Source organism: Carassius carassius, chromosome 39, assembly GCF_963082965.1.
Source record: "Carassius carassius chromosome 39, fCarCar2.1, whole genome shotgun sequence".
Taxonomy (NCBI): Eukaryota; Metazoa; Chordata; class Actinopteri; order Cypriniformes; family Cyprinidae; genus Carassius; species Carassius carassius.
In genome coordinates this window covers 17,291,424-17,312,827 of record NC_081793.1, presented here as the reverse complement: position 1 = coordinate 17,312,827, position 21,404 = coordinate 17,291,424, and the positions used below count along the sequence as shown (strand labels likewise).

At 38.9% G+C, this 21,404-nt stretch overlaps 1 protein-coding gene across 2 annotated transcripts in view; it reads right to left on the bottom strand.

Moving 5' to 3' along the window:
• Positions 1-20,968, bottom strand: part of LOC132121502 (protein kinase C epsilon type-like) — a 61,844-nt gene extending 40,876 nt beyond the window's left edge. Inside the window, exons 1-2 of one of the 2 annotated variants that reach the window (XM_059530975.1) lie at positions 19,886-20,968; positions 8,933-8,996 (exon numbers count right to left, since the gene is read on the bottom strand). In XM_059530975.1, the coding sequence (XP_059386958.1) occupies positions 8,933-8,996; positions 19,886-20,233 (412 nt within the window). In that variant the 5' untranslated portion in view covers positions 20,234-20,968. The remainder of the gene's footprint in view (positions 1-8,932; positions 8,997-19,885) is intronic. The other variant, XM_059530974.1, reaches the window with a different exon arrangement.
• Positions 20,969-21,404: the final 436 nt, after the last annotated feature.

The window sequence follows — 21,404 nt, the reverse complement described above, 5'->3', positions numbered from 1 at the left end:
TGAGCCCGGCGGCTGTATTCGCCCACGGTCAGACAGCCAAGAGGAGCTCGGAGCAGCCTCCACCCACGCCAATACCACTTCAGCCCCAGACACGCCACCCACAAGCACTCTCCAATCCAGCCAGAGCACAGCATGGGACCAATTAAAATGGCATCAATCAGAAAAAGAGAGGGATATAGAGAGAGATTGCAAATCTGCTTATAACTCAGTGACAGTTGGTTCCATTGCTTCAGATTGATCAGTGAGTGGCAGATGAGCAACACAACCTTCAACTTCATTATGCACCTTTAATAGACTGTGCAACAGTGCCCTTTCGGTGTGATCCGAAGTGCCCCCGGACTGCGATTTATACTGAGAGGGAAACCCTCCACCCGGATCGAGATTTCTGACAACGAATTCTACCGAGGCCACCCCACGGACCGCGATGAGGACTTGGCCATTCATAATTATTACAAATTGACTGTTGTTGAATACATTAAATGGCAAACCACATTTAATTCCTTTCAAACGTTAATTAATCAACACAAACTGCAAAAGCTATAATCTGTTAAAAAAAAATTTTTTTTGACAAAACCTAAAATTTACATAAACCCTACTTTGGGGACATGCATCAAAGGGGATGAGGCCATGTTGAGCTTCTTTAGAGAAGAGGAAGAGCAGTTGTAGTAGGGTGTCAATGGTATAAATGAAACAATTACACTAAAAAACATGCTACAACGACATCATGCTGTACTAAATCTTTAATAAGGATAAAACCGTTACTCTTTACTAATATTCTCTGGGTATGATTTGGGCTCAAATTGAAAAGGCAATATTGACGCCACTGTTTACAATACACCAGAGGACACACAAGTATCTCTAATGTTAAAGGGGCATGACATTTCCGGACAACGTGCACTAGGCAGGTTAGTGAATCAAAACACTCTGTGGCAGCTAACCAATCTGAGCCCACTGTTTAACTCTCTGAGGGAGGGGCTTCATTGAACCAGGAAGTCAACGGAGCTCTTTTACGAGAACGCAAACAGATATGTAGAATAAAGGTAAATAGTATGTGAAAAATAATGCAAGTTAAAAAAACTAATGAAAATGAACACATTACAGTGCAGCCCATAAACAAAATCAAGCCTTCGAAAATAGCTGATTTAACACCCCTTTAAGAGCTCCAATGCCAATAATGAAATTAGAGATATTATTAAACATAATACTTCACACAAAAAAAATCGCATATACTTAAGAATCAGTGTGTTTTCTCAATGCCACGCAAACCAAACCAATTTAAATGACACACATCTGTGCAAGGCTACCGCTTACTAATCCGAATACTCTTCACAACAGCAACGTTACTGTTCAGATTTGGACCTTGTCCACTCTTTCACCCTCTTCTCCATCTTATTCTTTCTCTCCTGCTCTCAGACCTCTCAACCACTCTATCCATCTATAAGTGTGAGCACACAGGCTCGTTTCCATGGCAACCCCTGCAATCTAAACCATTTCAGAGCGTGGGCCGCCCCGCTGAAAAAACACACACACCAACCAAAGAAGATCCCCTGCTCAACATGCACATAGACAGATTTGGATTTTAGGAATGAGGGAGATTTAGGGGAAGCTGACAAGAAAGAGAAAACCCGGAAGAAAATGGAACAGAGAACATTTAGCGCACTGCGGCCTCAAATAAAGAAACTCATTAATGAAAAGAGAGAGAGAAAATTTTTAATCTATAAATAGCCAATTTCACCTCTCCCAGCAGCCCTGCATAGATTTGCATGATAAGCAGCAAAAAGCTGACATTCACTGAGCGGTGAACACATGAACCCTGGGAGAAAGTTCAAGTGTAGGATGAACAGGAAGTGGATGAGGACAGCCAATCAGGAAGAAGATGGACAGAAATGGGGTTAAAGGGGTTTGTTAGGGACAGCTGAAGCAATATTTGGTCTTTGCTATGAATGTGCGTTATTGTAGTTTGTGTGTTTAGTAAGTGTTTTCCTGATATGCATTTTGAGAGTGTCCAGCTTTGAATAAAAAAAATAAAAAAAAACTTTTTAATACACAATATATGGTAGCATATCACTTATCTATTTTTTTCAGTAACATATTGGATATATTGATCAATACTGGATATTTATTTGGGTCATTTCAACTATTTTTTTATTTAGACATTTAGATCTAAAGTTTTTTATATATTTGAAAAGTGCCTCTTATGCTCACAAAAGATGCATTTATTTGATTATAAAATACAGCAAAAAGAGTAATATTGTGAAATGTCATCACAATTTAAAATAACTGTATTCTCTTTTAATATATATATATATATATATATATATATATATATATATTAGAAACAAAAATCTTCTTTAACACCATAAATGTCTTTACTGACACTTTTGGTTAATGCTGCTTTGCTGAATAAACATTCATTTCAGTAAAATAAAACAGTATTGTGTGTGTGTGTGCATATATGTACATGTATGTACATATACATAAATTGTAACTAAACCATCACATGCTGTCATTGCTTTGAGTGTGTATGTGTATCTGGCTGTTAATCCATGGCTCAGTCCCACCTGCTATTTTGAGACTGTAAATCCTGAACATGTTACATGCTGCACCCGACAATCAACGTTTTCACTCTGTAGGCACACACACACTTCCTACTTATTCCTTTTTCAACCCGTGTTGGTTATCCTTTAATATGGTTAAATGTATTGAATGGTGGAATGAATCAGAAGCCTGAGGAAGGAGAAATACATTTGGCTGATGAGAGGATCACTATAAATAGAGAAGGGTAAAGATAGAAGCACAGCATCTGTCACCTCTCATCAGAAAGGTGAGCTGATAACGGCAAAAGGGACAAACTTATTTAAAGCAGGTGGGAGCCAGGATACTTTATTGCTCGCATTTTCTTTTCAATATCACAAGATTTATGTGTACATAAACACACTCAGGCAGCAGAACGGAGAGAAATATATTTCATTTATCCGAATGAAACATCTGTGACCAGTGCAGCTCGGGTGAGAAGCCTCTGATATCATCAGTCTTTAAACAGCAATGAAAAATTATGCTCTGAATTGGGCTTGACTCACAAAAGAGCCTAGTGGGACATTGGGTCAGGAAGGTAGGAACATGGGTAATTTTTACAGAAAGCAAGGATGCGGCAAGTGCCTGAGCTATTCTGGTCTGTGCAGCTTGAGGTGCCACTGAAAATAGCTCTGCCCTTCATATCTAAAGAGATTCTCTTGTCTGTGTGTGTAAGACTCATTGATTGGATCTGTTTGTGGAAACAAGACAGCAACTTCCACCTCTACGTACCAAAACTGCCCTCACCTGCTATTTGTGATATGGTTGCCATGGCATCAAAGATCAAAGGTCATGACTTGGGATGGGAATTGTAAGAAATTGAGGCCCATTCGTATCAAGTACGTTAACTATCCGCACCACAACTATAACGACACAGGACCGTTATCGCTGGAAGAGTTTATTTTCCAGCTGATTAATGATAACAACATTGTCAGAACAGCCAGTTAGAACCAGACAATCCATCCTGCTTTAAAAAGCTTGAGCATTTAAAGTGACAGACAACAAAACTGCAGTGCATGCCAATAATAAAAGTTACAATGCGTTGGTGTGGACGCTAATAGTTATAGTTCTTGGTGTAAATTAGATTTTTAATCTGATTCCTCCTAACAATTCCTGTTCCTTATCATTACATTACATTAATAGGTATTTGTGATTCAATAAAAATAATAAAAACATGCTTGAGAATCAAACTTCACTGGTCAAGTTGTTTCTTTTTGATAGAGTAAAATAACCTGCTCTAAAGAGTAATTTGCTTGAGAGTAAAATTGCATTAGTCAAGCTGTTGGCTCATATGAGTCATTAGCTTAGTGATCGGATTTCTTTGGCTAAGATGACTGTTTTTGGTTCACTAAAGGTATCAGTTCACAAGAGTCATCTGCGGGAAAGTAAAACTTAATTGGTCAAGTTGTTTGTTTATAATAGTGTTGTAGTCAAGACCCCCTAAACCGAGACCTAGTCAAGACCAAGAACAGAGTGTGTTCCCGGCGCAATGCGACGCAAGGCGCAGTGCAAGTGTGTTTGCTAGTTTCAGTCCGGTGTCATTCACCAGCTCAAACCTGGTCTAAAGTCTGGCGCAATGTTTTTTCTTTGTTATTTAAAGAGTGTACACACTGCTTATTAAACACGGGGACGCACAGCAGCACACAAACATGCCAAATATTAAAAATTAAAGGATTGCAATGCATAAGATTTTTTTGTAGGCTAAATATTGCCCACATGTCACAATGGAAAGTCATCACATGTATCAGAATTAGGCTATTTGCTCGCACACGAACAGCTCCGTTTCATCTCGGAGAGGCTTTCTGTCTTTGCGCTTGCCAAATTCCGCCATTAAATAACAAATCTGTCATGGCACGAGCGCAACTGGACCATAAAGGGAATTGAGAGATGAGACTCTGATTGGTTTATTGCACGTTACGCCCAAAAAACACCCATTACTCATTAAGAGAATAGGGACAACCCGACTGGCACGCCAATCCTTTTTTAAAATAGCAAAAGTGGATTTGGACACGCCCTGAGTACACCTGCACCATGCGCTTTACACTTTCGTTTAGATCGTTAAAATAGGGCCCCAAGACCGTTAAAATAGGGCCCCAAGACTTTGAGGGGTTGAGACGAAGACAAGTAGAAGACCAAACCAGCACTCCTAAAATTCATCTGAAAGATCCACATTTACTGCTAAAATAATAAGACACTATTTAGAGCTGTTGGCAATCAAAATAATAACTCAAAAGAGTCATTAGCTTGGTATTCGGATTTCTCAGTTCCCAACCCTAGCCATGATCTAAAAGGGTGCTTGCTGACTATTCACATCTATTGATATTTTATCAGTCTCCACTAATATACTGCACTGACTTGATCCGTTTTGTTGTTGTGATTCTCATGCCCATGTCAAATCACCCCACCCAGGCAGGTCAGAACAAGCACAGTGCTTTGGATCAATATGAAAGATCAACCAGAAATCAATAGGTGTGTGTACATACAATCATAGAGAACAAGGCTTTGCTCAGGCCACTGAACATAAACTGGAGGGATGCTGTGCTCTCATTTATGCCCAGAGCAAAGTCGCACATTAGCACTAACCGATTGTTTGCACGGAGACGCTAGAATTAAGTGATCTCCAGCCAAGCTCATAGTCAGTTTACTGACACCTCTGAAAAGAGGCCTGTGATTAACGCAACATCCAGACAACACAACTATTATTTAGACACAGAGCTTGTATGTGTGTTTTATTGTCTGTTGCGACTGTATGTGGATTTGCCTTTGTGTGGGTGCAGTGTAGTGTTTTTTTTGCCCCTTACATTTGTGGGTAAAAATACAGATTTACATGTCTATTATCACAGCTCATTAATGAATTAGCCTAGTGTGTCAAAACACAAATAATTTTTTAATTAAAATGATTTATGCTTTAATAAGGTTAGTAAAACCTAAAATTAATGTTTCATAAAATCCCCAATCACCCCCTCCCCTAGTGCCACCTGTTGGAACAGTTGTGTAACTTAGAGAACAACATTTGTCATATCGAAAACACAAGAAAATTAAGTTGTGATAACGAGAAAACAACTTATGTTATGTTGAGATCACTAGAAAATATTAAGTCATGATAATGAGAAAACTTTTGTTACGACGAGACCATGAGAAAATTAAGTAGTGATAACAAGAAAACAACATTCGTTATTTCGAGATCACATGAAAATATTAAGTCTTGACAACGAGAAAACTTATGTCGAGATCATGAGAAAATTAAGTAGTGATCACGAGTGTGACGGGGGTGGGGGGGGGGGGGGAGTACAGGGCCGCAGTCTCGTGGGTACCCCCCGGCCTGCGAGGGGCGATGGGGGTATGTGATGAGTGGGGCGAGGCCGAGAGCCATGGGAACATGTTTTACAGTAAAACAACATACAATAAAACAAAAAAATACACAAACAAAACCAAATTAAGCCCTGTGGCTCGTGACGATACATTGATGTGCAAAGACACAAAACAATCGGTCTGTGCAAGAAACCAAACAGTATATATATCATCATTTTTACATATATATAATTTTTACCTCTGATGCACTAAAATGCCTGAACTGTCTGAACTGTACTACGTGACACAGCCTGTGCGTGAGGCATTGTCTTCTTCTTGCTTGCTTTATGGCAGATCACAGACTTATAAGTGCATTACCGCCACCTATCTCTCAAATGGACCATTGACACTCTATCTAAAAACTCAATTGGGAGTGTCAATGGTCCATTTGAGAGATAGGCAGCACTATCAGGCAATTCACTTAAAAGTCTGCAATCTGTCGTAAAGCAAGCAAGAAGATGAAGACGCCTCACGCGCTTATCCCTTTAAGTTGTGATCATGAGAAAATAACTTGCTATGATCACGAGATAATTAAGCTGTTATCAAGACAAAACAAGAAAGAATTTTATTTTTAAATGCATGGCCTCTTAGGACTTTCGTAGTTTCACAGCGATGCCATAAAAAAAACATTGTGGGTTCCCTAAAGAACCTTTCAGTGAACAGTTCTTGAAATTATTTTTCTTTGTGTGAAGAAATAATCAGAATAATATTTTATTAGTCTGAAGAAGCTTTTTTCCACTATAAGGAACCTTATCGAATCTGTGAATCATATATTAACCATTAAAGAACCTTTATATTTAAGTGTATAAATGGGAAAAAATGTTCAATATGGTGACTATAGGCAGGCCCGTATTGGCTAATCGGGAGCACCGGGAAAATTCCCGGTGGGCCGGTATGTTTTTTTGGCTGCGAGGGCCGTTGTTGTCATGGCACTGGGTTTAAATATATATATAAATATATATTATTTATTTTTATTATTATTTTACCACAGCCCCACTCTATTTATTATTTTATCACCGTCCCACTATTTTTTATTTAATATTTTCTCGCAGGGTGCAGCCTGCAAGATAATGATGACGTGATTATCTGTTTTCTAAGCTGAGCACATTCTTCCTCAAAAAAACAAATGGAGACGACGAGGCCGGTAAGTAAGCTAACGTTAAGGTAGTTAGGAGCAGTTCAAGATGCTAGCGACATTGCAAAACAACGTTGTTTGCAAACCACCGCTCATGTATCAAACTTTTTCTTGTAGCTCTTCAGCAGCAGCAGCCTCTAGTCCAGTTTGCTGCTAACAGTGAAGAGCAAGGCCCAGTAACGTTACCAAGCTCCAGTCATGAGCCCAACACACCAGAATGGGCAGGTAGGATTGTCATTCAGAAGAACTAATAGTAATGAAGAGCCCTGCTCAATGAAAAATGCCCTGAGATAATTAATGATACCTGACGATTCAGCAATACATTAATGAAACTGAGATGATACTGTCGTTAGAAAGTGCAATACATTTTATTTGAATCTTTATTTTGTTTTATATATTTGTTTTTATTAGATTTTTTTCTTTATTTCAATGTTTGGATATTTATGAATACTAAATCTTAAAGAAAAGAGATTCTTACACTATCCTGTTATTTACTGTTCTAATAAATCTTCACTGTGAAGCTAAAAACTTAGGCTATTGTTTTTGCACTGAATTGGAAATGATGATGTTTTTAAAAATACAATGAATTACAAGACTGTAGGGAATTATATTCTGAGGTTTTAATTACATTATTTTAATATAGTCAGTTGTGAACTAAAGTGGGCCGGTCTAATGCATTAAACTCCAGGGCTGAAAATGAGTCCCAATCCGGCCCTGAGTGTAGACCTGACTTTTAAAGTTAGAAGTTTCTGATACAGGCATTGCAGCGTTAAGTGTGGCGGCTGTGGGGACGACATCTATCTTACAGCTATAAGAGGCAGAAGAAATAGCTGCAGTTGCTCAATAGATTATAAAAGACATATGGTTCTGGGATGGCATGAGTAAATTATAATCATAATCAGAATTTTCATTTTTGAGACATCAGTCCATTGTCTGAATCTTGATTGAACTGATATTCAATCAAGATTATGTGTCATGATCATCTCCGTTTAAGCATCCAGTCAGTTATAACCTGAGAGGGGAAATCCAGCATTGCTGCTTTGAGTCTGCATCATTAGTTTATCTCAACTAAAGAAAGGTATCTCCCAGCACCAGCCTCAGATCTGTGAGTGGGCTCTCAGAACATATGCTCAACACACACCCAGGAAAGAACAGCTTCAGCCCCCACGCACGCACACACACACACACACACACAGAGAAGCATAAGAGTGGGATTTCCCTAATGGACACTGCTGCTTTCCACACACAGACTTCCCCTCAGTCACAAGTATCTTGGCACAGGCCTTTCTAATGCACTAATGATGCATCACAATACCAAGAGGATTTCATCAATTTATCAAACACCCACCTTTTTTTTTTTTGAGTCTGTTGCTAATAAGGCTGCACTTATTTGATACAGTAAAAAAAGTAATATTGTGAAAAATGAATGCAATTTAAAATAGCTGTTTTCTATTTTAATATATTTTAAAATGTAATTATTCCTGTGATAGCTAAACAATTTTTAGCAGCCATTATTCCAGTTTTCAGTTTCACATGATCCTTAAGAAATCTTTTATTATTATCAGTTTGAAAACAGTTGCTACATTTTTGTGTAAAATAAAATATATTTTGTGTAAGATTTTTTGATGAATAGAAAGTTTCAAAAGAAGAGCATTTATTTGAAATATAATTCTTGTGACATTATCAAAAGTGACTGTAAAGACATTTATAAATTCAATGCATCCTTTCTGAATAAAAGCATCATTTCCCATGACCCCAAGCTTTTGAATGTATGAAATGTATAACTGCTGACCACACTCTATCTGTCTTTGCTGTCTTTGTGATAGTCTGTTTCTTGTGTCAACTTGTAGATTTTGTGCTGTGGAGTCTCACCTTCACTGGAGGATCCCGACAGATCAATGATGACAAACACTTTGCCCTCTGGCTCCAAGTCGATCTGTAGAGAGGAAACAGAGAGAAGAAACCAATCAGAGAGCAGCATCTCAGCACAAAAGTGAGACATCGAGAAGCACATTATTTACTGACTTTTTGAAGGCGCTCTGTAAACATTTCATTCAACATCACCTTCACTTTTATGAGCTGATGTCAAAGTTCACGATCCCTGTAATAGATTCCCTCTGTGAATCTCCCTCTACAGGGATGGGCCCCATGCACATGCACTCGCTAACTTTCTACTCTCTGCCTCTTTTTGTTGTCTCAAAGGACGGAGGGTGGCAGAGAGTTGGCAGGGAAACTGCTTGGGTTTTATAACTCCTTTTTAAACAATTTCCTGCCAGTGCAGCACATCCCGAGCGTCCCACTCAGACCCCACGCGGGCCCGACGCCTAGCCGAGATTCGACACCCACTCGCCATCAGCTCGGCGTGGGGGGAGAGGAGATCCACAATGTCAGGAAACCACTGCTTAATCTTATTATGCAGAGAGAGACAGCGAGAACACAGGCCCCGCGGTGCATATGTGGAGGTGGATGGAGGTGTTGAAGAAAGAGATATCGAGCTGCATTCATAGAGCATCTCAAAATAGGAGGCCTGTTTTATTTTTCTCTTCACAGTGATCTAGATCATCAGGGACACAGCAGACCCGGTGCCAGATCAGCACTCCTGGTCCTAGCCTCTTCCTGAATATAGGAATTAGGAAAGATTTATTCCTTCCATTCCTGATGAAATCATCAAGTTTTGCTGCACTTTGAAACCGCCCTCTTGAACATATCAGACCAGTGGCCGTTTGATGAAATTATAACAAAAAGTCACTTTAAGACGAAAGTTCAACTGCAGAACTGCTGATGATGTCATCTGAAATGCTAACAGGGTGATGACATGTCTGTTATTCAGTCACGTGGCCCCTCCCCCCTCGGCCTCTCTTCCTCAGCAGCATTCAATTCCATTCAACAGCAGCCTCCTTGAGTGTGTTTGTCTCAGAGGTGCAACGGCAACTAAATTTAGCAGAGGAAGGAAAGGCCACTGCGTGTGAGTGTGTGTGTGTGTGTGTGTGTGTATGTCTGAACGCACAAGGATGGAGCGGTGTGTTCTACTCTCCCTGATGACACTCTCCAGGAAACCGGTGTCATGCTTTGCTAAACAATGTTGGCAAGACTGCTTTGCTGGTGGTGCATGTGAGTTTGTGAGCCTGTCCAGCCATCGCCAGCTTGAAAGCTCTTTCCAAAGCTGCTGTCATCACACAAGCTCAAGGACAGCCTGCAGACGGCAGTCTAGTTATAGTCATTAGCACGCACACACACTCTACAATGTAAAAATCATTTTCTTTAAAATGATTTTTGTCTAGTTTTCCAGAAAAGTGTCTAAACATCCTTCAAATAAGACAAGTTTATGTATTATGCAAGATTTTCCTTGTTTCAGAGAGTTTTTCTTAAGTTTTCCATGTTTTAAAGTATAAGCCTTGGTAATTTTGCTAGATTTATGCGGTCAATGTCATTTTATAGGGTAAAAAAAAAAAGTTTCTGTAACAATAAAGATGTGTTAACGAGCATCAGCTGAATACTAAAATGACAATAATACTTTTGATTTTGTTGTCTTTACTCACATGCACAAACTAATATGGCAAAATAGGAATTTATGTGAATTTTGGCCCTCCATTACTAAAAGAAAGAGAGCGTGTGGCATGATACTAGTTTATCTTATATGACTCAATAGATATACATCTTTGCATAAATTAGATGAATCCCATATTTCTGGTCTCAGACTTTTACACCACATTGTACATTACACTAAAATCTTTTGCTAACTGACAGTGGATAAACTGCTGTCGTTAATCTGTTAGCTGCATGTGATGAGCTTGACCAGAGACAGACATACAGCAGCCTGTCGATCAATGCTGATTTGTCCCTTTTGAATAATGTAGAGCAGCGCTGCTGCAGAGGGTTAGATCACATTACTAGCAAAGGGAAAGAGTTTCTTCCTGCATTTTTTCTGTGCCTTTTCTCTGTTCTTCATTTTGTGGCAAAAAAAAATATAAAATGTATCAAATAATTAATCATTAAATAATAATTATAATATTAATTTATTAATAAGAATATCACAGTATAATTAATTTAAAATTACAAATACATTTAACTCAAATAAAATATGTAAAGAGAGAGGTGTAAATGTACACTCATATTTACATTTATATTAAACACAATTTTTAAATTTGAATTAAAATCACTTTTAAAATAAATTAAGTTTTAAATAAATCACCATTATTCATAATTACTATAATATATATAGTATATGCATTATAATATACATTATAATATATATTTTTAATAATGCAATATGAATATTTATATTTGTATATCTATATCTTACATATCTACTTATATATTTGTATATACATAAATATTTTGCAATAAATGTAAGATTTGTATATTTAGAAAAAAATATATAAACAATGTAAACAAAAATTTTTACTTTTGTAATTTTTGTTTGTTTGCAGTGCTTCATATGTAGTTCATTGCCTCATAATTAATTACACAGTGATGTGATCCCTGTCAGAACTGCTTGGTTTGTGTTATGGCTTAAAATTCTGTTAAATAATTTTAAAGAATTAAATGGGAACATACTAAGCTCCTGAAAATCCTGGACAGTCCCTGAAGCACTACATGTACAAAATCAATCATAACAGTGAATGCTATTTGGGTCAAACTCAAGGAATCATATGGATATCATGAGGACATAAAGGGAGAGTAAAAGAGAAGAACAGAGAGAGAAAGGGAGGATAAAACCCAGAGATAAGCCGTGGGACATAATCAGCTCCTCTTATGCAACACCCTGCAGCTCAACCTCTTCCAAACCCACAGCTCAAGAGGCTCACTGTCCCTCCCCTTAGAAAAGGGATATCACAAATGAGATCTCTTTAATATTGCAACTGTTTCTCCAAGACGGAAATGACATTACATGGAAAACAATTCGAGACTGTGAAGAATCTCCCGCCTCACAGATTTTCTAAAAGACCCTAGTAATCTCGTATGATTTTCAGATCTCAGAAATATTTCAAAATCTGCTCAGATTTCCCAAGACACCAAAGTCTTCTACAGACTTCAGTATTAACTCAAACATTTCTCAAATTCTATCCAGATTAACAGTTAGATCAGTTCTCTTACTAAATGTCAACTATTGGCTCTAGTTTTATTTGCCCTAATGAAGAATTTTAGGAGAATCATCAGAGTATCAGAAAGCACAAGTACTTTTCCAAGCACGACAAGATGTTTTTAAAGTTGAAAATTACAAAACAACAAATATACTGTTCAAAGTTACAACAAAAGTATTTGGACAGTTTCTAGAACTTAGCTGGGACATTAGTGGAGCATGTTGAATAGTTTGTGTGATGAACTACACCTGTGGTTACTCACTTGGGAGAACTGACTTCATACATCCACTAAAAATCAGCTCAAGACCAGTTGTTTCACGCATGTGCTTATGCCATTGTAGTGTGTATGCGGTAAAGCTATCGAGTACAACATGAGGAAAAACAAACTCTTGCTCTGGTTACTGTCCTCCAGTGCCTGAACGTGCACCCTTCATTGGCCCGAAGTCTCTTGCTCGCCCTCTCTCTGTTCTAATCACAACTGTGCAAACAGATACCCACAAGCCACAGAAAACACATGCCACTCACGCTCTCCCGAACACACATCTCTATGGAAAAATGCTTAGTGCTGGTGAAGTCAGAAGTCAGATGGATTCGGATTCTGTCTATCAATGTTTTAGCATTTTAAAGCTGAAATTTTTTTTTAATTATTAAAGTGTTTCCAACTACAGTATATCATTCCTTTGTGTTGTGGACTTCCATATTCTCCAAGAATCTGAATGATTATTAAAACTTTATAGTTATCATTATCGTTGTAGTTATTGTCCTTGGTGTAAACGGGCCTTTACTCACCCTCGTGTTGTTCCAAATCCATGTGACTTTCACTGGAAAGTCCTTAACTTTAAAATAAACAGAGATATTTTTAAAAGTATCTTTGTGTTTCACAAAATAAACGAAGTCATTCAGGTTTGGAACGACATGAGATTGAGTAAATGATGACAGAATTTTCATTTCTTAGTAAACTAACCCTTTTTGCTTGAATTTGTTTGCATGATGTACTAGGAAGAAAGCTCATGTTAAATTTCTACCTTGTACATTGAGCACTAAATTTATATGTGGAGGTGGTTGCAATTTATGGATTCATGTCTCAGGACAAAATATAAAAAGTGATGCGTCAATCCCAGACCATCCAAAAAAAAATGTAGACTTTTTCTTTAAAAATGAAAAATGAAAGGAAAGGAGTGAGGCTGTGTTCAAGCAGTTCATTACATTAAGCTATTAGTTCTATTAAGACTATTGATTTGACTAGAGGTGAAGAGAAAGAAATCCTGCCACTGAAAACAGTCTCCTAACCATGCACTTGGGAAATTAAAAGTAGGTCCAGGAAGTTTTAAACACATGTGCCACTGATTTCTAAATGAATCTAAAGCTATGATTAAACATTGAGGAAAACTTTCTCTTCCCTCCTCAATTTTGCCCTCTCCTCCTTTTTACTCTCCTCATCCATTTCTCACTCTGTCTCGAAGACAGTTTGAGCTCAGCAACAGTCCTCCTACATCCATCTGTCAACAGCAGAGTCCCAGCATGGAGGCGGGGCGGCATGCACAGCTCCCATTCACGCTCAAAATCACATACAAATGTGGCCATAATAGCACATTCAGCAGTATGAACACACCAGCTATGAGTGAAACCTTCAGAGCTCCATGAATTACTAATAAGACACCTCACCTGGGCTAATTGTGCATAATTCATGATACAGACTAATAATGGAAGCCTTTGAAGGTCTGATTGGAATTCAGTTTGAATAAGCACTAGGTCCTGAGAGGGCTTCACGGCTTTTATTTAGTAAATAGCGCAAAAAAAAAGGACAAAATGAAAACAGCCGTCTGGAGATGAAACGCTCATGTAACTGTGGGCACAGGAACAGACTACAAGCCTTGGTGTCTCAAACTTCATGAGGTGTGAATTACTTTGATTTAATCTCTGCAAAAAACAAGCGCCCACACACACATACGCCAACAGTTGTAGTGCTGTGGGGTGTGTGTGAACACACAAAGTGTGAATAGGGTGCTGAGAATATTCGAGTCTGTTGCCGGCTCCTGCAGGGAAGATGACTGCAGATATGATGATGGGAGATTCTAGCCTCACTTTGGGCCACACGAGCATTTTGTAGTCATGTATCTGCCCACATTAAAACCTCCAACCCCATCCATATCACCCTTGCATGCCTTCCCTACCTTCATTAAATGGAGATTTACACACTCAGAGACATACAGTTCAAGACAAACAGGAAACCAGGGATACTAAAAAAGAGATTTTCTCAATAAAAATGCATAATGTTTCTTTTGTGACATTAACAAGCCTAATTTGCTGCTATAATGCCTAAAATTCACTAAAAAACTTATTTTTTAATATTATAATACAGTCTAAGAAGTTTGGGGTCGGAAAGATTTTGTATATTTTTGAAAGAAGCTTCTTATGCTCAGCAAGGATCGATTTTGTTGATCAAAAGTACAGTACAGTACAACAGTAATATTGTGAAATATTGTGAACTTGTCTATTTTAATATATTTTAAAATGTAACCATTTCCTTAAATGAATACAATGTTTAAAATAACAATATTTGATTTAAAAATAGTTCTTGTAACATAAATTGAAATGCATTTACAGTAAGTTTTGATCAATTTAAGGCATCCTTGCTGAATACATTTTTTAATTACTTAAAAAAAGGAATATACGGTTGAATTTTGAACAGTATTGAAGGACCTTAAATGATGATGCCCAAAAAGTCAAACACACAATCTATGCCAACATTGAATACCCAGAAAAAAAGGCTTCAAAGTTTTCAAATAATATGAAATCAATCACATTCACATTTTCCATCACTTATTTTCATACTATATGAACAAGCCCTTGAATCTACAACAGCAAGTCAGTTTAAAACTCATTAGGACTACCTATAAAGAGAATATATTCACATATATTGTGGTGTATTATGCTGTGGAGGTGAGAGTACAAGTGTGTGTGAGTGTGTGTAACTGGGTCATGTAGATAGCAGTGCAGATCAGGCATATTTGTGGAAGTATCTCATCTGTCACCTGTATTGTTCCCTTTCACTGTAAGCATGCTCAATGTGCCTCAGGCAAGAGCTCAACACAGCATGGAAAGCTAGACAATCGGCGGTCAAATACGCAAATCGGTAAAGCACACACACACACGAACCAAACTACACAAGAGAAACAAATGAGGACAGTCACAATCAAATACAATAACAGAATAGCTTAACAAACACAAAGACATTTCACTGGTCTCTCATCAAATCATTTCATGTAATTAATTAGTGCTGCTGGATGAACTGATCCTGCTTACCAACTATTCCCCCATCCTACTCGAATCCTGAGATTTGAGAAATGATGAAAAACAGTGCACTGTGAAATGATGTGTGACAATCACTGGGCCAAAGGCATAATGACAAGGTTTCTGTCTGTACAAACATGTCACCACCTATGTCTAAAATCATAGATTCGGGATTCCTAAGAAATCAACACCCAGCACTGATGAGCTTTGGCTGGGCAAGAGTGTGATATGGGTTCATGTGGCAACGATATGCCAAAGAGGGGGAGAAGTTGGTGTTTTAGCCTCGGCCTGGCCTATTTGCGCAAATTCCTGGGGAGAAGTGAGTGCATATGATGTCAGTGTTCAGTAACCAGAAAGTACTGTATAGCTAACACCAACATTTACCAGGAGACAATGGAAAAGAGAACTGCTGGGCATAAACCTGTAAAATACTGAGTGCAATCGATAACTGTAACGTAAGCTGTAATGCAGTGGAAAAACATTAAGGAAACTGCAAGCCTTTAAAGCTCATTATCTGCAGCTAAAGCAACACTCCTAGTGAAATGTGTTTTAAGCATTTGGAGCTGGTTTGTAATGGACTGGACATAATGTCAGGACCATAAATATATGTGAATTTAACAAGGATAGTTTGGACAACAAAATGGCAGGGAAGGAACCCCAGTAGAGAAGGTGAAGGAAGCAGAGGAGCAGAAGAAGGACAATACGAGGAAGGAGAATGAATGAACCTGAAAAAGACAAGGGTGCATGAACAGCTACAAGATCAGCAGAAGTTCTCCTTGCCACAGGTGGCCCCCTCATTCTCAGACTCTTTACAGATGACTCTTTAGTAAAAGGCTGGTAATTAAAGACAGATATATCTCTATAGATAAGGACCACTTTCGCTGGTGTTAATGGAATTGTTCCTAACTTGAGCAAAGGGTGTTGTGGATGATCTTTGCAGGATCAGACATGCCATAAAGAGGCTGATGGAAGGCTAGTAAATTATTTAGTCTGTTTCTGCCTCACACAACAAAGACGGGTGGCTGTGTCTCAATAGTGTCTTGAGAACCACCCAAAAGACCAGCTCCAATTACCTCTTCCGCTAAATGTTACACAGACAACTAACATGACGCTCAAACCCAATTAACCATCGGCAAAGGATAAAGAGAAGATGCGTGTGCCTAAAAGTGGTGCAATTTCTGAGAACTATGTTGCATCATACTGGGCGACCACAACATGCAGTTGGGGGACGTTTTCAGGCCAGAAACCCAACAGAGAAGTGGTAAAGCAAAAACAGCGTCTACTTTAGGGTCTGACGTCCTGGTTGGTTACTTTTTCCACCAAGCAGTTTTGTAACACTGCCGCTACTGTTTCTCTATGGTTTTGTTTGTGTTTGTTGACGTGAAAGCGATCTAAATTAGCATGCACTCCTTGTTCCAAGCAGAATAAAGCTCCACCTGTGTGGGTAACAGTGGGAGTGAACGTACGGATGAAGCTTACTGGATGTGTATCCACTGTGTGAAGAGTGTGGGTTTCTCTGGGGACGTCTGGCTCCAGGTTTTGCTGCTCAAATGACCTGCCAAGAAACAACTGTCTTCCAAAAAATGAGTCCCATTTGGTTTCGTTTTCAGTCTCGGACACACTGTACCTCTATGCATTCATTTGAGATGACTAAAATGTTTTACTAAAAGTTTTACATACTAAGGCTTATTATACTGGTTGTCTGGTCTAGTGAAAGTGAAGTGACATTCAGCCAAGTATGGTTACCCATACTCAGAATTTGTGCTCTGCATTTAACCCATCCGAAATGCACACACACAGAGCAGTGAACACACACACACACATACTGTGAGCACACACCCGGAGCAGTGGGCAGCCATTTATGCTGCGGCGCCCGGGGAGCAGTTGGGGGTTCGATGCCTTGCTCAAGGGCACCTAAGTCGTGGTATTGAAGGTGGAGAGAGAACTGTACATGCACTCCCCCAACCCACAATTCCTGCCGGCCCGGGACTCGAACTCACAACCTTTCGATTGGGAGTCCAACTCTCTAAGCATTAGGCCACGACTTCCCCTACCTGCCCCCGTAGTTACTGTTGCTATGTCCTACAAAGCAATGCAGCTCTCACACCACAAATGTTCTCACGCAGTGAAAAATACATTGTGGAGCAAAGAGAAATAAGAGAAATAAACATCAATGAAAATTAGAAGGTATTTTATCTCAACCGGATTAAGACGTCAATACACCCCATTAAATCCACCGAAGTTAATCTACTCTCCTGTCTGATTTGATTGACGGACAAAATGGCAGATTCTGCAATTTGATAGGTCAGATTACCTCTCAATTAAACTCCCTGTGAAGGGTCAATCACACCACGTATTCTAATAGAAACAATAATACTCCAACAAATTAAATATTACATTACAAGCTGGTTAGTGCAAAGTTCAGAATTAATGACATTTTAATGGTATTAATTACTTTTAATTCATAATTTGGAATTAGAACGGAATTGAAAAAGTCGAACTGGAATGACAGGAAGAGGAATAACAATTCAAATAATCTGGTATGAACAACCAAAAAAAAAAAATTCAGATTAAAAGAAATCACACTCAAATGAACTTCTTTGCTTTTTACTTTATACTCTATTTCAAATGCTGCATCAAATTTTCTAACTCGATTCAAATTCAGTTCAAATTCAGGAACTGATCTGAAGTATTAAACATTCTCAATTCAACTCTGAATTGCACACAACCCTCCGTTACCAGACACCTTCACCCACGGTCATCAACTCTGGAAAGCAAACTCTTTCTTTTATTAATTTGTGTAAACGAGACATGGCAGATGAAGATTGTACTTCTGTGCCTCTCTGGGAAAATTAGCTTCCACGTCTGAATCGCTGTTATCAAGTGTGTCTGTGGATATGAAGTCTGACAAAACCTTCAGTTCCAATTAAGTCAGATATATCGGCCGAGATTAACATATGGCAGAAACTGCCCTGTTTGTTGAGCCGTACATACACTTACACATTTAAATTATAAAAGTTAAAGCATGTGGAAACTAAAGCAGTAAAATTTGTTTAGCATACAACTGGAATGATTTAACTTGGCAAATGTTTCCCTTTAGCACAGAGGTGGAATAAAGCTGGTGGTGAGACAGAGGGCTCAGGATGAGTTACGATTAAGCAGGTCGTCAAAGCCGTTATGAGGGAATGCAGAAAATAAATTGATTTCATTCTCACTCTCTCGACTGACACATTTACAGCATGAGCTGCCAGTGACAGGAGGTGAAGATTGACCAATGCAGCGACATGATCAATATATGCTGACCTTTCCCTGGGTGTCTAACGACCAAACACACAAAACACTCCCAAATGAAGCCCCTGAGCTGTGTGAAGATTATATAACAGACCAACTCATAATTCCAGGCATGATTAGAATGCTAAGTGAATCTCTAACTATTTTTCCACTACACAGAAACACATTATAACACAGCAGCATCAAAACATTCCATTTTGATACTATTGTAAAAAATAATCAAGTTTGTATGTGTGTTATATAAAAAAACACAGCAGCCTGCAATTGATGATAAAATTACAATCTATATTTTTTTCATTTAAAAAGATACAATAAGCAACATTCTCAAAAGAGAACAAAAGGGCCAAACCAACACTATTAAAACTTAAAAGGAAACCGGTGAATTGAGCATCACTAGTCCTTTTTGCAGTAAAAGGGCTTAATTCTACTGAGTGGACAAAATCCAGAATAAGGTGAATGGCAAGGTGAAACACTCGGTTAATATGGCTGTGCTGTCACACACCATAATTATTTTATGTATAACTAGATGTATGACAGGTTGTAGCAAACTATATGTCAAACTCGTTTTACAACGTGCATAATTTAACACTAATTATTTCCTTCTCTGGCATGAGAGCACTATATCTTATGAAGACAATTTGCAAAACGGCTTCACTTGACGGAAACTGTGAATGTAAGTCTGGATTGAACAGCAGCAGAACATGTTTGGTCGAGAAATGGGAAAACCCCCAGAGCGTGAGAACCCATGAGGAAGGCTGGGAAACAAGATGCTTTGCTGGGGAGAAGAAGAAACTGACCAGCCCCTGTGAAAAAAATGATGGCCTAGACAACCGATCAGTGGTTTTCAGTTCTGCAAGATTACATTTTGGATGTCTCCACACCAACTTTAGATCTTGGAGCAGCTACCTGTACGTATATGAGCAGATTACATAAATCAAGTGTGATAAATAAAGGTAGACATCTATAATGTCATAGTGCTGGGCTACTTCAGGACTAGGAGAACCACTGCACTGCATATCTCAATCCTGTCTCAGTAGAAGTGCTCCATAACCTTGGGTGTGAGAGAATAGTAGACAACCAAAACGAGTGTTGAGGGGCCTCCAGGGACCAGACTAAAGTGATTACACTAGGCCAATAAATTGTGAAATAAACATACCCAATCTTCAAAGTGCCTACTGCTATTCTGCAGCAGGTCTTCAAACTGTATAGTGCAGTTGGCCACAAAGTCATCATAGCCAATCGGCGCGTCGTGAAAGACAGACAGTTCGATTTTCTTCCCATCATAAACCTCTGTTACGAACTCATCATTCCAAGCTGGACTATTTGTCTTCTGCTTGGTGGAAGTTTGGCCCACACGGGAATCGTCCACGTTGAGGGCAATATACGTGTCCAGAAGGAAGGTCTGGGTCTTCGGTCCCACAGCATGCCTTAGTGACCACGGGGTGGGCTTCAGATCCAGAGCTTCGCAAACCTTGATCTTCAACATTCCATTAAACACCACCATGATGAGGCTCAAGTGAGATGCAGCTGGCTTCTTTGCAAGAACAGGCGGTTTCAAAAGCAGGTTTTGATTCAGGGGGTCGCTATACCCGTAGATGTCATCACGTCATCAGTGTACATGCACGTATAGATGGATGCTGTGATGATTAAATCCCCTAAACCACTAGTCGGATCAACCTGATTCTCTCATTTGAGCGGAACAATCAAATAGGATACAAAAAACGCGATATGCAAAACCAGAAGATCCTGTTTTTGTTCCGTCTTTCCACGTATTGGGAAGCATACGTAAACAATCGAATTTCCTTACGTCTGGAACAGCGCTGGATTGAGGGACGAGTCCAAGAGGCAAAATATCGCCAATAACACAGAGGAAAATATCCCAAATGTGATGGTCTTCAACGGGGCTTGTCTTGTACTATTCGTTTTCCAATAAGCGTTAAATGGGAGAGGCGTTTTTGGATTCCTCCTTTTCCCAGTCTGCCGACAAACCGCTGTGAGACTATTGCCATTCGCTCGTCGAGATATACAGCTGCTTCTTTTCTTTGTTGATATGAGAAGGCGAAAGCATTTGAGCTACACGCTCGTGTTAGTCCTTTGCGCAGCAGCCTTCCACCCTGTTCGCTCCCTCTATCCCTCTCTCCTTCTCTCTCTCCCCCTGCGCTCGAGCGCCAGTTCAGGAAATGCGCAAAACGCGTCAGATGGTTTAAGCCGCGCCGCGTCCACTCTCCACTCTTCACTGGATGGGGAGCGTGTGTGTACAGACAGAGGAGCAGCAGCGTGGGGAAACAGAGGGAGGCACCCAAGGGCTGGATTACAAGAGTCTGTTAGGTTCATTAACGGACCAAATAATGCATACAAGGTATCTGTAAAAGGAAGGGCTAATGGTTGAGTGTAAATACAAGTAATGTAATACTATTAAAACTTTATCATTTATTTAATATTGATTAAATAACATAACTCAAATACTTTGAGTTATGTTATTTAATCAATATTAAATAAATGATAATAATAATATATTAATAGTCCTTAATAAATAAATGTTTTTCAATGTAAATCAAATTTGACCCGAGGATCAAATGTGTTTGCAATTTCTTATGACAACGGGAAGATTAAGAACCTTTAAAGGGGTGGAGGACCTGAAGTGTACAGAAGTGCAAGTCAGTGAAAGTGCACAG